At 43.7% G+C, this 16,590-nt stretch overlaps 1 protein-coding gene across 2 annotated transcripts in view; it reads right to left on the bottom strand.

Annotated features, from left to right (window-relative positions):
* The window catches only part of PPP2R2B (protein phosphatase 2 regulatory subunit Bbeta), a 292,861-nt gene that overhangs the window by 30,026 nt on the left and 246,245 nt on the right, over positions 1-16,590 (bottom strand). For both annotated transcript variants that reach the window (XM_066614420.1, XM_066614421.1), the window contains one exon: positions 3,932-4,109. In XM_066614420.1, coding sequence (XP_066470517.1) covers positions 3,932-4,109 — 178 coding nt within the window. The remainder of the gene's footprint in view (positions 1-3,931; positions 4,110-16,590) is intronic.

The raw sequence follows: 16,590 nt of genomic DNA, 5'->3' as shown, positions 1-16,590 counted from the left end.
GGCGTAACGGAAACCTGGTGGAATGCGGAGAATCAGTGGGATACCGCAATCCCGGGCTATAAACTCTACAGGAGGGACAGGCAGGGGCGTGTTGGAGGTGGGGTGGCCCTCTATGTTAAGGAAGGGATAGAATCCAGCAAAGTAGAGATTGAAGGTGGGTCCGACTCCACCGTAGAATCTCTGTGGGTTAAATTACCAAGCTTGTGCAGCAATGTAATACTGGGGGCGTGCTATCGTCCTCCAGACCAGAAATCTGATGGGGACCTTGAAATGAGGAAACAGATCAGGGAGGTGACAAGGAAGGACAGGGTTGTAATCATGGGGGACTTCAATTATCCTCATATTGACTGGGTCAATTTGTGTTCTGGTCACGATAAAGAAACCGGATTCTTGACGTGCTAAATGACTGTGGCTTAGATCAGCTAGTCACGGAGCCCACCAGAGGACAGGTGACTCTGGATTTAATTTTGTGCGGTACGCAGGACCTGGTTAGAGATGTAAACGTTACTGAGCCATTGGGGAACAGTGATCATGCTGCAATCCGTTTTGACGTGCACGTTGGGGGAAAAATACCAGGCAAATCTCTAACAAATACCCTTGACTTCCGACGGGCGGACTTCCCTCAAATGAGGAGGCTGGTTAGAAGGAGGTTGAAAGGGAGGGTAAAAAGAGTCCAGTCTCTCCAGAGTGCATGGAGGCTGCTTAAAACAACAGTAATAGAGGCCCAGCAGAGGTGTATACCGCAAAGAAAGAAGGGTTCCACTAAATCCAGGAGAGTGCCCATATGGCTAACCAGCCAAGTTAGAGAGGCTGTGAAGGGCAAGGAAGCTTCCTTCCGTAAATGGAAGTCTTGCCCTAATGAAGAGAATAAAAAGGAACATAAACTGTGGCAAAAGAAATGTAAGAAGGTGATAGGGGAGGCCAAGCGAGACTATGAGGAACGCATGGCCAGCAACATTAAGGGGAATAATAAAAGCTTCTTCAAATATGTTAGAAGCAGGAAACCCGCCAGAGAAGCGGTTGGCCCTCTGGATGGTGAGGGAGGGAAAGGGGAGATAAAAGGAGACTTAGAGATGGCAGAGAAATTAAATGAGTTCTTTGCATCTGTCTTCACGGCAGAAGACCTCGGGCAGATACCGCTGCCCGAACGGCCCCTCCTGACCGAGGAGTTAAGTCAGATAGAGGTTAAAAGAGAAGATGTTTCAGACCTCATTGATAAATTAAAGATCAATAAGTCACCGGGCCCTGATGGCATACACCCAAGGGTTATTAAGGAATTGAAGAATGAAGTTGCAGATCTCTTGACTAAGGTATGCAACTTGTCCCTCAAAACGGCCACAGTGCCAGAAGATTGGAGGATAGCAAATGTCACGCCTATTTTTAAAAAGGGAAAGAGGGGGGACCCGGGAAACTATAGGCCGGTCAGCCTAACATCCATACCGGGTAAGATGGTGGAATGCCTCATCAAAGATAGGATCTCAAAACACATAGACGAACAGGCCTTGCTGAGGGAGAGTCAGCATGGCTTCTGTAAGGGTAAGTCTTGCCTCACAAACCTTATAGAATTCTTTGAAAAGGTCAACAGGCATGTGGATGCGGGAGAACCCGTGGACATTATATATCTGGACTTTCAGAAGGCGTTTGACACGGTCCCTCACCAAAGGCTACTGAAAAAACTCCACAGTCAGGGAATTAGAGGACAGGTCCTCTCGTGGATTGAGAACTGGTTGGAGGCCAGGAAGCAGAGAGTGGGTGTCAATGGGCAATTTTCACAATGGAGAGAGGTGAAAAGCGGTGTGCCCCAAGGATCTGTCCTGGGACCGGTGCTTTTCAATCTCTTCATAAATGACCTGGAGACAGGGTTGAGCAGTGAAGTGGCTAAGTTTGCAGACGACACCAAACTTTTCCGAGTGGTAAAGACCAGAAGTGATTGTGAGGAGCTCCAGAAGGATCTCTCCAGACTGGCAGAATGGGCAGCAAAATGGCAGATGCGCTTCAATGTCAGTAAGTGTAAAGTCATGCACATTGGGGCAAAAAATCAAAACTTTAGATATAGGCTGATGGGTTCTGAGCTGTCTGTGACAGATCAGGAGAGAGATCTTGGGGTGGTGGTGGACAGGTCGATGAAAGTGTCGACCCAATGTGCAGCGGCAGTGAAGAAGGCCAATTCTATGCTTGGGATCATTAGGAAGGGTATTGAGAACAAAACGGTTAGTATTATAATGCCGTTGTACAAATCTATGGTAAGGCCACACCTGGAGTATTGTGTCCAGTTCTGGTCGCCGCATCTCAAGAAAGACATAGTGGAAATGGAAAAGGTGCAAAAGAGAGCGACTAAGATGATTACGGGGCTGGGGCACCTTCCTTATGAGGAAAGGCTACGGCGTTTGGGCCTCTTCAGCCTAGAAAAGAGACGCTTGAGGGGGGACATGATTGAGACATACAAAATTATGCAGGGGGTGGACAGAGTGGATAGGGAGATGCTCTTTACACTCTCACATAATACCAGAACCAGGGGACATCCACTAAAATTGAGTGTTGGGCGGGTTAGGACAGACAAAAGAAAATATTTCTTTACTCAGCGCGTGGTCGGTCTGTGGAACTCCTTGCCACAGGATGTGGTGCTGGCGTCTAGCCTAGATGCCTTTAAAAGGGGATTGGACGAGTTTCTGGAGGAAAAATCCATTATGGGGTACAAGCCATGATGTGTATGCGCAACCTCCTGATTTTAGAAATGGGTTAAGTCAGAATGCCAGATGTAGGGGAGGGCACCAGGATGAGGTCTCTTGTTATCTGGTGTGCTCCCTGGGGCATTTGGTGGGCCGCTGTGAGATACAGGAAGCTGGACTAGATGGGCCTATGGCCTGATCCAGTGGGGCTGTTCTTATGTTCTTATGTAGAAACAACCTCCATGTAGATTATATAGAGAATCACCTACAAATGTCTGTTTCTCAGCAAAAGTATCATTTCTTGGTACTATTTTTCTTACGGAACAAATACTTGGCTCTAGAGGAGAACAGCTAGTTATAACAGTGGTTCCTAAACTTTTTAGCACCAAGACCCATTTTTCAAAATAACATTCTATCAGGATGCACCTAGCCTCATGAGACGAAAAAAGTTTCACTTTGCCAGCCATTCAAGCCTCTGATTTTATTCTTTTTTACTATGCTGGGGGGGGGGGAACCATTCTGGACTGTGTGATGAGTTCTATGTTCATTAGATAGAGACCATTCTGGTAGCCTTGCATTCCTTTGATAAGAGCTGAGACACGGTTGCATACTCATGAGTAAATGAACATGTGTGGCTCAGTTTTGCTTTCCATAGGGCACACTACATTTTCCTTGGCAGCTTGAAGGGGGGAAGCACCTCCTCCTTGAGTGCTTTTGGGGATCTGCACTCATCAGATTGGAACCGTTGTGGTGCTGTTGAATTCCCCTCAGCCTTCCCTTTGGTGGACCAAGGCATGTTTGCCTACTCACAAGTAAAAATGCACATACAACTCAATTTCACTTTCCATAGGGCTCAATACTTTCACTTTCCATACGGCCTTGTCAGCTATCAGTATCTGTGACCCACAAAAAGTTGGATCATGACCAACTGGTGGGTCTTGATCCACAGTTTGGGAACCACCAATCTATAAAGAAACACTACAAGAAAAGAAAAAGATAGTAAGAAATGGCTATATGGAATCTGTATAAGGGCCTCAAACTTTGATGCACTGGATAAATACTCGCCTACAGGCTAGAAGTAGATGGGAAGGAGGGGAACAAGTATAAATATAAAAGAAATGCATTATAAGTGCACTTTATAGACATCACAAACCAGCCATTCAAGAAGTGCACACTTGAGGTTCAAACAAGCTGCTTCTTGCCAAATCAAGGTTCTTCCAACCGGACGATAACTCCACTGAGATTCGTGAAGCAAAGGATACTAAAACTTTGATTGGTTATTTCAAAGTTCCATAAGTTTATCCTCAAGTCATCTGCTGACATGTAGGTTTCATAGTCACTGTTCACAGATATGGAATTGATGTGATATGTATGTGCATTTGCAAAAACTCTTCTGGGAGTTGCCTCCACCATTAAATCCATGGGCCTTAGCACAGGTACCTAGCAAGACAACAAACAAAAGAATTTAATCAGAAGAGAGAAAGGAAGTATCTCATACCATGATATTACCAACAAATTTTTTAACTATTCTTCTTAAATTACCTATACATGAAGAATAATGCTTCTATATATGGACAATAATAAGAGCTCTCGATGCTGTTTCCCCGCCTACCCAAGAACCAGGTTAAGCTAAAGACTCCAGCTTATCAGGAACCCGTATTTCTTTTTTGGGGGGGGAGGGGGGATGAAATAATAGTCATGGGCTGTGACCAGGAATTCATACAATTGTGTATATTCAGACATCTGTATTTGGATTTTCCTAATCCAGACGGCACCAGAATGAGCCATATCAGTGTGCAAATAGATTGCGCATACAAACCCAGGAAGTGACATTAACAAGTACTACTTTGGTAACACAATGAACAACAGGATTAAATATTGAGAATGCCCCTTCCCAGGACAGATGGCCAGAGTCTCAAGTACACATTTTTCTTTAACTCCATAAATACTGGGAAATTTCAAGGTGCATTTTATGATCTCTTTGATGCAAGGACCCATACTGTTGGTCAGCGTCTTGGTCTCCAAATCCTGCACAAAACTGAATTTCTGCAAGATATCTCATATAGGTAGCTACAGTTGCACATTTAAACTCTTCCCTCCCAATGCGTGTTTAAGAATTCCCATCTTTCTCTAAAAAGTCCACCCCCTTCTTTCCCCATCTGAGGTAAGGGACTAGGGCAAAAGACAGGCTTTCTCTTAACTTGTTCCTCCGCTTCCTGATGTATTTATTTTCTTTTGGTATACTCAGTACACTGGCTTACACATATCTATTCACTGTTAGGGAACATCATTCATTGCATCATTTATTTGGCACGATTGTTGTGGTGACCTGCTAACTCTGTTAAAATCCCTTTCAATGCACTGTACATCTTTTAAAGTTGCTTTTTCTCAGTCTCTTAAATTGTTGGGTTTCTGCTGCTGCTAGTCTTCACCCTGTTTGATACTGCTGAAATCAGTAGATTCCTCAGGGACAGTTGTTAAGAATGAAGGGAGTAAGCACCCCACACCAGTTCAGCTGCCCATACATTAACTCCCCAAATGAAGCTGTTCTGAAGACCCTTAAGAGGGATGGAAAGGTAGTGTATAAATTCCTTGAATTAAATTAAAAAAATAAATAAACCTAGTGGTCACTATACTGCTGTGTAGCCATTTGACTCTAAATTACAGGTATGATTTCAGTCAAACCAGAGGTGTTGGGTTCTTAGTGTAGTTAATCCTTGAGTTATTGACTATTACATAATCTCCACTGTAACTGGCAAAAAAAATGCTTCTGATCTTGTTTTTGAAATCTTGTCATCAGTTGATTCATGAAATGAGAATGAGAACAAATATTTACTTCACCAATTAAATTAATATGGACATGTGGCCTTGTTCCTAGCTACCAAAAACCGAGTTCAATTGAGCTCTGTTCTATACATTACATACCATACTATACTTAAAAAGAAAAATATATTGGGAAGAAGGTGATTTTGAGTAGACAAAGTATGGAGGGAGATAGCGCTTAATATTTTCCCAGCATGATATTTCTTGGTAGCAAGAACCCACTGCCCATGGTTCAAAACTTGTGTTTATTCATATTTTGAACTCTGCAAGGGAAAAGCCACTGGATGGGTGGGTCAGTAAATTTCACCATAGGAATAGTAAACAGGCAAAGGGTTAAGCACCCCTCTCCTGCAATCCCTCTATTCCAAACCACCCTCCCATAGATGTTTTTCTTTTTCTTTTTTTTTTTTAAAAAGCACAGATCTATATCACATGCATGTGTTCATAACATGCATGGTAAACTCCTTTTGCCCAAGGAAGATATATCATCAGAAAACATAAAGTAAAAAATACAATTAGTACTGGATGATGTGGCCTAACGAGAAGGATTTTACATTATAAAAATAATTCAAAAGCTGTACAGCAGGAAAACTAGCTTTTAGCATAGTAGTGGTAACCTATACTGAAGAGTCTGCTTTATACAGTACCTGATCATTGGCGCAATGCCATCTACTGGCGCAATGATCTGCAGTCAATCTACTTTGACTGCCAACAGATCTCCAAGATCTCAGGACTCTCCTGCTACCTAACAGTCTTTAATCAAAGATGCCAAACTTGAGAAGCGCCAGAGTGTTTATTTCAACACTTTCTATTTTAATCATAAGAAAGTTAGGGCCAAATCCTATCCTTTTCCAGTGCTGCTGCAGCTGTGCCAGTGGGGTGTGTGCAGCATCCTGTGGTGATAGGGCAGTCACAGAAGCCTTCTCAAGGTAAGGTAATGTCTGTTCCCTTATCTTGGAGCTGCAACTGCGCTGGAAAGTTTGATAGGATTGGGCCCTTACTCAACCTTAGACCTCGTACAACAAAAGACAGAGAAGGGAACAGGATCACAGTGGTATGTTCTGCCACTGACCTATGTACATTCACTTGAATACCTGAGTGGGGTCAAAGCACATACAGTATGTGCACAGGGATCAGGCCACATGACTGGGAACTCTTGAAAACCAGCATACCAAACCACAGGAATCACCTTATATGTTGACAGCAGTGATTCTCAAATGGTGAATTCAAGACCTGTGTGGGTTTGTTACTCAATGTTTGGTGATTTGCAAAACTGACAGAGCAGACTAGGCTATGCGGATCATGGCTTAAACATACTGCAACTTGGGGGGAGAAAGCACTGCCACCAAACATCATTATAGCCACACCCCTTAGCATTTATAAACCTAGCAGTCTCTAGGGCCTCTTAAAAAGTTTGAGAACCACTGGTCCACAGTAACATATGAGTTGATCCCAAAAAGACATTCAAGTGAATGTGTGTAGATCTCTCCTTTACACATTCACTTACCTTGCATGTGGGAATAGGCTTTTCTGTTTTACTTTCACAGATAGGATACCTCAAGAGCTATGTCTGTACATGCTCTATTCACAGTAGGGTTCTGATCAAATATGACTTTTTAACAGTAATTTTACAATTGTTTCTCAGACAAGCAAATATTACTACAAAGCACACATTTTCTAGGCGGGAAATAAAAGGCTGCAGATCTTTCACACACTATTGAAGCGATATTGGTTAGGATATTCATTTATGAATTGTTATCAGAAGGATAATTTTTGAAGGGTCTATATGAACATTAGTATTGACTCCATCCTGTCACCAATCACCACTGCAAGAACTGGAATGCCAAGAAGGGAGGACGAGAACTGGGGGTGGGAAATATACAGTCCTAAGCTTCAGGAATATATTTTCCCCTTTTCTACTTATTAAGTATAATCCAATAAGCCTGCAGTCAATGAACAGGTATGGCCAATGAATGCCAAGCAGATGTGAATAGCAGCATAAGCAATACCTTCAAACATATAACACCATAAGGCAATTTAATAACTGAAAGGTGTCAGCTGATGGTGGCCAGTGCCAATAAACTTCTTCCAGTTACTTCATTACTGTGTATCATTATCTGCATGCTGCCCAGAGAGATTTCCCATGGCTGTGGAGGTGGAGATGGGAGAGTATGACAGCCAGGATCAAGTGACACTAGAACATAAGAACTGCCAGCTCAAAGTCTGAGATTAATGTGATGAGCCTGCTTTCTAATTTGGCCTGACATATTCAATGATGCATCGTTTGCTGCTGAAGGACTTGGCGCAGGCATCTGGGGACATGGCCTAGCATTTTGCCCAGAGACTGCAGGGAGCAGGAACTCATTCAGACTGTCAGAAACATGATGGTTTTCAGGAGGTAAAAGGTTCAATGGTCATACCAGATTTCCCTAGAAACAAACACACAAACAAAATTAAAGTCGTTGGCATAAGATTTCACTCAATCTCACAGAGCAATGTAGGAAAGGCATGACCAAAGTGACTTCCCATTTCTTCTGGCCAAATGTTTGCTCAAAACCAGTCTGAGGCAATTACTGAGCTGCAGTGAACGATAGAGAGAAAAACCGGCTTAAGCGTAGCACATGTGGTGCCAAGCTAGTCCACATCTACCTTTTATACTAGATATGAACTTAGAGGTATCTTTGTATGGCAGAGGTATCTTGACACAAATATTTAAGTTTTGATCAGAAAGGTCAAATTCTATAAACAGAAAACTCCAATGATGGAATAAGTATATTCTGCAAGATTGCTCCGTGCTGGCAACATAGACAGAAATTTTTGACCAGATGAGAGGGCGGAGTTCGTCTCAGCAATACTGTTGGCATTATTAGGCAGGAAAAAAAAATTGGGCAGCAAGCCACCATGGTTGACTGTGCAAAACCCACAACTAAATGTCTGACATAGAGAGTTTCTTTGGTGGGGGAATGGTCAATGGGTACAATGTTCCAGCTATGTCTGCCACTTATGTTGAAATATCATCAGTCTTTACAAAAAGCAGTTTTAAAGGATCTGTCACATTCTAGCATCAGACCAAAAAGTGGCATCAATGGTGGGAAGAGTGAATGAAGTTGACAAGGACTTCCTCAGTTCACAGTGGTCCCTATTTTATTTACTGGGTGTCAGGGTCCCATGGAAGGGGGTGTTTTGGCTTAGTACTGCATTGTTTTCTGCCCTCCAACCCACTTCCTGTTAGCGCTTTCTGTTGCAAATAGCACAAAGTCAGACACAGGAGACAGCGACAGGAGGACTGCAATCCTCCTGCAAATGTCATTTGCTTGATGGATTTGCACAAATTTCTGAACTGCAGATAAATGAAACTGCAGATTCGGGACCAGTGGACATGAGAGGTGACTGTATATCCCGCCTTTCTTTTATTACAGAACTCAGGGCAACATGCATGGAGTCCCCAAGCAAGCCACCCATTCTGGTACTGACCAGACTCAACAAGGAAGCTGTATCATGTGGCTTCAAGACTATATCCTAGGATAAGCTGTTCTTAATAGCTGAATTTGGCCTGGAGAGTCTAAGGGCATAACAGGAGAGTTTATGGTGACCAATCCTTTGACAGAAGCAAGCATAAAACCACTTGGTTTTAGTTCCAACAGAAGTAAGTCATTCTGCTAGAAGGGAAATACTTAATGTCATTAGCCAACTGTGACAGAGATAAAGCAGGCTTTCTAGAGTAAGATGCTATGGAGATGAAGAAAGCTCTTATTATTATTCTTGGGGGAATAAGCCACAATACTAGTGACAAGGGAAAAAATTCAGAATAATTAATTTCCACATCTATTTATGAAAATGAACTCTGGAATAGTAGCTATTCTGAAGTTATACCAGTAAGCTTAAATAAAACTTCAGAAGTTTCCCTCAGATTTTGCCACCAGTAACTAGTTCAGGTGGTCTGAAGACAGCTAAAGGCCCTTTCCGCATTACTTGGGTTGCTTGCTTTGTGCTTTTAGGTACTGCTTAGCAACAAAGTACAATATGTCATAGCCTGACCCCTGTAGTCCTGAGAAAGCACAAAATCAAAGGCCAAACTTGACATGATGGGAACAACCATCTAGCTTATTCACATCCCTGCCTGTTCCCACCTACAGCAAAGAATGGTTGCATTTTTAAAGTGAAATGTGTGCACTGGTGAGGCAGCCCAGCCCCTACCTCATCCCCTGCCTTGCTTCACTCCTTTGCATTAAGCACTTTTCTCCCCAGTCCAGCAGTTCACTTCAGATATTGCAGCCAGATGGAGAGGAAAAAAATGTCTTCAGGCTTTTCAGAACGGGTCCTTCCCAGCCCTATTTGGGACTGAGCTATGGTCCCGTTATGATGGCCCCTTCGCTCAGGGAGGGAGGATTCAGAATGTTCTATTAAAACCCAAATCTCACTTTTGACACAAATAGGGTGAAGAACACACTTGGCTGCCGCTAGTCTAGAAGAATATTTGTGCTGGGAAACACATTCAAACTGTAATATGCAAACCTGTATCTGCATTTTTCCACTTTGTGTACTTGGACCAATGACATTTTAGTGCCCATTCACCTATTGCGTTTTACTCCTCTTTTTTTCTTTTCTTTCTGCAATGTGTTGGAGACAGCATTTGAGGTGGCTTCAGAGTCATATGTTGCACCTATCCAACAGCAGTCACAAGTAAACATTGTTGCTTTTTGGATATCAATTAACTTAGCATACAGCTCATTTATCAATAGGTTTCTGTTTTAGCCACCCATCTCTTACTAGCATTGCAATGACAATCTTAACCAATCCAGACAGCTCCTTAAATACATTCCTTATTCAATTACAACAGTAACCTGGGGACAATATCTGGTATTCTATATGCCCATTATTAAAGGGTAATTCAGTGTAACAAACCAAATCAAGAACCTACATAGGCTGTCAAATAAAATAAACCAACTAACAAATTATATTATTTTGTGATTTCTGGATAGAGAGAAAATTCCAGTCATTTTTTCATGTTTCAATATGTCTTCCTTTAAAAAAAAGCATCATATATGGGGAGGGGGTGAGAATCCTTTCACACACACATGAAAGTAGGCATCCACATGCCTCCTGTGCACACACAGCTTTGTATTTCCTTCTCTTCTTCTAGTGAGGATTTCTCCCATTCCAAAGTTAATGAAGTACTAATCCACTTTTAGCTGTAAAATTCATTTTTTTCCATGATTCATTAGTGGCTATGGTCAGTGGCATCGCTAGGGGGTGCGGGCCGCACCAGGTGACGCACATGGGGGGTGACGCGTAAAATCGTGGTGGTTAGGAGCAACCCCATCATGTTATATACCATTGGATGCAGAATTTCGAGCAGAAGGCAATGCAAAAAGCCAGAGTGAAATATCTCCTTTCTATCAAAAGTTATGGCCAAAAAACCAGAAACCAAAAAATGCATGGAGCCCTATGAAAAGTGAGTGAGCCATATTGCGTGTTTACTCGTGAGTAGGTGAACTTGCCTTAGTGCATAAGAAAGGGAAGGCTGAGAGGAATCCAACACCACCAGAATGGTCCTGATCCAATGAATGCAGCCTCCAAAAACACCAGAGAAGGAAGTCCCTCCCTCCAAGCAGATGAATGCATTGAGCCCTATGGAAAGCAAAACTAAGCCTCACGGTTGCATTTACTTGCGAGTAAGCAAACGTGCCTTGGCTGGTGTAGAAGATCATGTGAAGGAGAGTGCAAGGCTACCAGAATGGTCCTGATCCTATGCACCTGGAGCTAAACAAGTGCTCCAGAAGGGAGCCTCCCCCCCCACACTAAAAAGGATCAAAACAGAGGCTTCAGCTGATAAGGTGAACCTTTTTGAGACTTGCAAAGCCAGGTGGATCCTGACAGTGATCTGGTTTAAACAGAAGTTCTTAAATTAAACTGGGCACTGGAGGGGGTGTTGTTATTGCAGGCAGGCAGGCTACAGAGGAAGTTCACTTGGTAGAACAGGGCTGGCTTCTGCTTATTTAATTATTTGTTTTACTTTAATTATTTTAATTTGCCTGATGCTGTCACTTCCACCATGACATCACTTCTGGTGGGTCTTGGACAGATTGTCATTCTAAAAAGTGGGTCCCAGTGCTAAAAGTTTGAGAACTGTTGCTATAAGGTGTTAGTAAGTTGACACCCTTGGGGGAGGGTGTGACACCACTAGTGACCAAAATCATTAAATCATAATTTGGAAGAATAATACCATCATTTTATATATCAACCAAAGCGTAATTTCATGCAGAATGTGTTCTATCTTTGTTCTATCAAAAGGTACAGCCAAAAAACCAGTGGGGGCGGAGTGATGGTACATCACCATGCCCACCACCTGGGGTATTGCCCCACCCACTGCATGGGGGTGACGCGCTGGCATCCCACACCGGGTGATGCAAACCCTAGTGACGCCACTGGCTATGGTTCAAAAAGCAAGACAGGCAGCCTTCCTGGGTCTCTGTGCACCCATCAGAACTGCATCTCTTCATTGAGCAGTCAGCCCCAATTTGAAAGATTGCCCGGAGAAAAATAGATTTTGTTAACCTGAACAAGGTAACTGCTGCCATTTCATTACTTTTGGTCTGTGTTTTACATCAGCTTCCTTTAGGGAGCAAAAAGGTTCATTTTGTCACTTGAACCAAAGCTTAAACAGACATGCTTTGTCTTTGTACTATGAGGGTGGAAGACCAGCTTTCACCTTTTCACAGTAGTCTTCTCAAACCACTGCGGCATCAGTGTGTTAAAAGGAAGTTGATCTGGCTGATACCTGGGCCGCATTGAGCAGTTCACTCATAAGATTCCCGGCATGACCTTGGAACAGTCATTTAATGTCTGTGCTTAAGGCTGCAATCCTAACTACACTAAGCCCCATTGAACAAAATAGGACTTACTTCTGAGTAGACCTGGTTAGGATTGTGCCCTAAGTTTACCATTTGAGACAGCACTTCTTTGCTGCATGTGGCACTGTAAGAAGAATGCCACATGCACTGTTGTTTGCAGAAACACAATATTACAGGTTTTAAAATCAAGTGCTGAAGGACCAGGGGTGGCCAAACTTGCCTAAACAGTATATCATTTTAAGGAATGCTCTGAGATACTTAGTCCCAACTTCAGATGGAGCTCTTGGTACAAAGTCTCCATTTTCTCTGTCTTTCTGTTTCCAAAGGCACATCCTGTGCTGTCAACAGAAGGAATAACTGGCCAGTGCTCCTGGGGGATTAATATTTTGCAGACAGAATATTCATCAAAGACTATTATCATGGTAGGCTTACAATTTCACGCTCTCTGTGCCTCTGCCTCATTGGCCATTCCTATGAAGTGAGAGGAGACACCTTCCTGCATAAAGATAAACTTGCAATCTAATTAAGAGTTTCCCTAGGCATTCTTTCTCGCTTCTAAATTCACGCATTCACTCTACTGTTATTTCTTCTGTCATGTGTTGCTTGAGGTTGCCTGGTATAAGGCTCCCACATTAGAATTATTATGTCATAGGCTACAGCAAATCTGTGATGAGTGCGTTTTTGTTTTTAAGCTATTGCATATTTGCCTGGTGAGTCCTTGCCAGCTAACAGTTGTCAAGGGATGAGAGAATATTTAGTGAGGAGGACTCATATGAATGGCCCACCTGCAAGATGCCTGGTTCAAATGTTACGGGCAGAACCAGCCAAGGAAGAAGGTATTGTTGGCTGTACATGTGAATGGACCCATCACACAACCCTTTGGAAGTAGGGATGCTTACAAATTCCTTACCATCAAAATTGCTCTCCAGACTTTGGAATTTGAAATTTGCCAGTCTTGTCTGTGGAACAGCATCAATGTCTCAGGAATCTACCCTTCTTTCAATTGGATATCCGGGCTTTGTAGAAATTGCTACATATCCTAGGGCCAGACCACCTATGAGGCTGACAGAGGTGGTAGCCTCAAAGTGATTGTTTAGACTGGGGTGCCAGTCTCTGTCCACCTCTACCGCTTCCTCTGCTTCTGCTCCCAAGATTCAAAAAGTGGAAGTGGAAGTATGGAGAAGACAGTGATGGGCTAGAATGTCTCCCCACTACTCTGGTCTCCACCACACTTCCTCTCCCATTTCATTTCTTCCTTCCTTTATGAATCCAAAGCGTGGGAGGGAGAACAGCAGTGAAAGCTTTGGGCCGTGATACACATGTCACAATTTAGTTTCCTTCCAATCATAATTGTTTATTTCCTCTTTTTCCTTGTGCAAAATTTACAAAAATGCAGCACATCTAATTATATATACAGTCTTTCACTGATGGTTGCTTATGCACATCAGTATGGTAGAGGGGTGAGAAATAAAAACCAAACAGAAGGAAATGAAAGCTGTGGCAAACTCACAGGTCAAAGAAATAATTTTCTTTAACAGGTTAAAGAAATAATTTTAGGAATTCTTCATGTTCAATTTGAAGGAACATATGAAGCTGTCTTCTACAGAGCCAGAGTCGTCCATCTTGCTCAGTATTACATACACTGATTGACAGCAGCTCTCCAGGGTCTACAGTTCTATACACACTTGCCTGTGAGTAAACCACACCAAACACAATGGACCTTACTTGTGAGTAAGTCTGCATAGGCTTGAACTGTCAGGCAGGGGTTTTCCCAGCCACACATGCAGATGCAAGAGATTGAGACTTTCTGCACCCAAAGCAGGCACTCTTACCATGGGGCAATGACTCCATTCCCATAGAAAGGAACAGCAGAATGGATGGAGCAAAAACACGGAATAATGGAACAGGAAAGTTATTCATCCCTGTCTGGGAGCCAGAAAAACTGATACTATAACTTGATGAACTGGTTACCTAAGTGGTCATCCTTAGCTAGCATTCCTTGGTAGAACCAAGCTGATTTTTATAACGGCCTGTAGTACAGTGAAGCACTTGGTTGACTTCAAATATATGATGTCAGCCTTCTTTTAACTCACATTCTACCATACCAAAATGGTTTGGGGCATCTTGAGTTTGCAACCATGACTCTGTTTTGCCCTCTTTTCCCAAACAGCATGTTAGAGAAGAATTAACATTCGCTTACCATAGTTAGCAAAGATTAAATTAGGTCATGGGGTTGACAAAACAAAAAAACTTATTCCCCTTTAAAAGATTTAAATCTTCCCCTTTAAAAGATTTCTCTAGCCTCTTTGTGGCTAAAGGGAGAGGGAGAACAAAGGACAAAAATGGGGTTAAAACCAGAGTTGAGTACAGTATATGTGCACTGAGAGAGAGGCGAACGTAGCTTATGTTTCTATGAAACCAGCCACCTGAGCTTGGTAGATAGTCTACCTGATATGCCCTGTTCAAACTGCAGCAACAGACCACACAATAAGGATGATGAAGCTGAGAGGAAGAGGGAGCGTTGTTTGCTTTAATGAATCTGCTTAGCAGTTCTTGACAGACCTACCAGCAGGAGTCCTGCTGAGCTTTTCAATTACCATTTCACTATTATAGAGCCTGCCCCTGGCAAACTAAAATGCTCTGGCACCAGAGCACATGCAGATATTCAGAGCACATCCACAGTTAATAAAATATAAACTGACTGGGAAGGAGGGGAGAAAAAAAAAGCACTTGACTGCTTTGCCATGGCTGCCCTCCTGCAACACAAAGTCTAACAGGATGTGCAGATTAAGACTGAAAGAACTAGGCAGAATGGTCCAGCTCTTGCTTGCTCAGCAGCAGTTTCAAGAGCTTTACTTGCAATTTCAGTTCATGTTCATGTTCACACTAGATTACTCAAGAGGAGACTGAACTTGAGGGGGGAGTCATTTTTCCCTGACACATCTGGCTGTAGAAAAGAGGGGTACCAACATCGTAATTTCATGCATTAATTGATTTCAAAGTACAAAAGTTTTACACAAGCAGAGGGGTTTAACAATTATTGAGGTAAAATATGTATACAGGTGGGGCCTCGGTATCCAAGATAGAATTGGGCTGCCCATCATTTTATATAGAGGCATGATGAGCAGCTCTGTCTAAGAGCAGATTCAAATACTGAAGTGACTGGGGGCATACTGGCAGGGCTTTTTTTCTAATGGAACGCGGGGGGACAGAGTTCCAGCACCTTTTTTCAGGGACCCCTCCCCTTTGGAGGCATTCCAGGAGGGGGGGAGCAAAATAGAGGCATTCACTGGGTGGGTGCTGGGGGGTGCAGGGTGGGCAGGCGCCTGGCCCCTGCCTGACCGCACGACCCCCTCCTGCCCCATCTCCAAGCTCTCGTCTGAGCCCAGCCCGCCTCCCCTCCCCCCCACGCTCTGCTTCCCAGCGCAGCTTCCAAGCCGGTGGAGGGCGCGGGGGATACGTGCCGACGCCGAGGAGGAGGACGGACAGCCAGCCACGGAGACGGGCTGCAGCACCCACGGAATGCCCAGGTACTGGCTTGGCGGAGGAGGAGGGGAAGGAAGCTGGCTGGTGCAGCCCCGTGCCAATCTGCAGCACGAGCCTAGGCGTGTCTACTCAGAAGTATGTCTCATTGTGCTCAATGGGGCTTGCTCCTGGGAAAGGGTGCATAGCCTTGCAGCCTGAGAGCCCAAGCATGTCTACTCAGAAGTAAGTTCCATTGTGTTCAATGGGGCTTACTCCCAGGAAAGTGTCATAGCCTTGCAGCCTGAGTAGACAGGCAGAGGAAGGGCTCTGTGGCTGCAATCCTCTCCACACTTTCCTGGGAGAAAGCCCCACTGCCTCCAGTGGGACTGACTTCTGAGTAGACAGGCACAGGATTGGGCCCTGAGGCTACCATCCTATCCACAGTAAGCCCCATTCACTCAGTGCATGTCACTGAGTATACATGCATAGGATTGGGCTGTTAGGCTGCAATCCTAGGCACTTTCCTGGGAGTAAGCTCCATTGACTAGAACGAGACTTACTTCTACTCTGACATACCTAGGATTGGGCTCTTAATCCTGGCAGAGATATATATCTGCACCCATTTTCACATGCTAAGGGCAGGTGAAAAGGGATTCTGTGTGTGTACAACATGCTGTCCAGCCTTGCCAGAGATCCTCCTCATCCTTCCCCCACAAGCATGCCCTCCGCCAGCCAGCATTTGCAGCTCCTCTCCAGCAATGCACAGCAGCAGGGCAGCA

The sequence above is a fragment of the Tiliqua scincoides genome, chromosome 2 (assembly GCF_035046505.1).
Source record: "Tiliqua scincoides isolate rTilSci1 chromosome 2, rTilSci1.hap2, whole genome shotgun sequence".
In the NCBI taxonomy this organism is placed as follows: Eukaryota; Metazoa; Chordata; class Lepidosauria; order Squamata; family Scincidae; genus Tiliqua; species Tiliqua scincoides.
The sequence above is the reverse complement of the archived record's forward strand: the minus strand, read 5'-3'. Positions and strand labels throughout refer to the sequence as shown.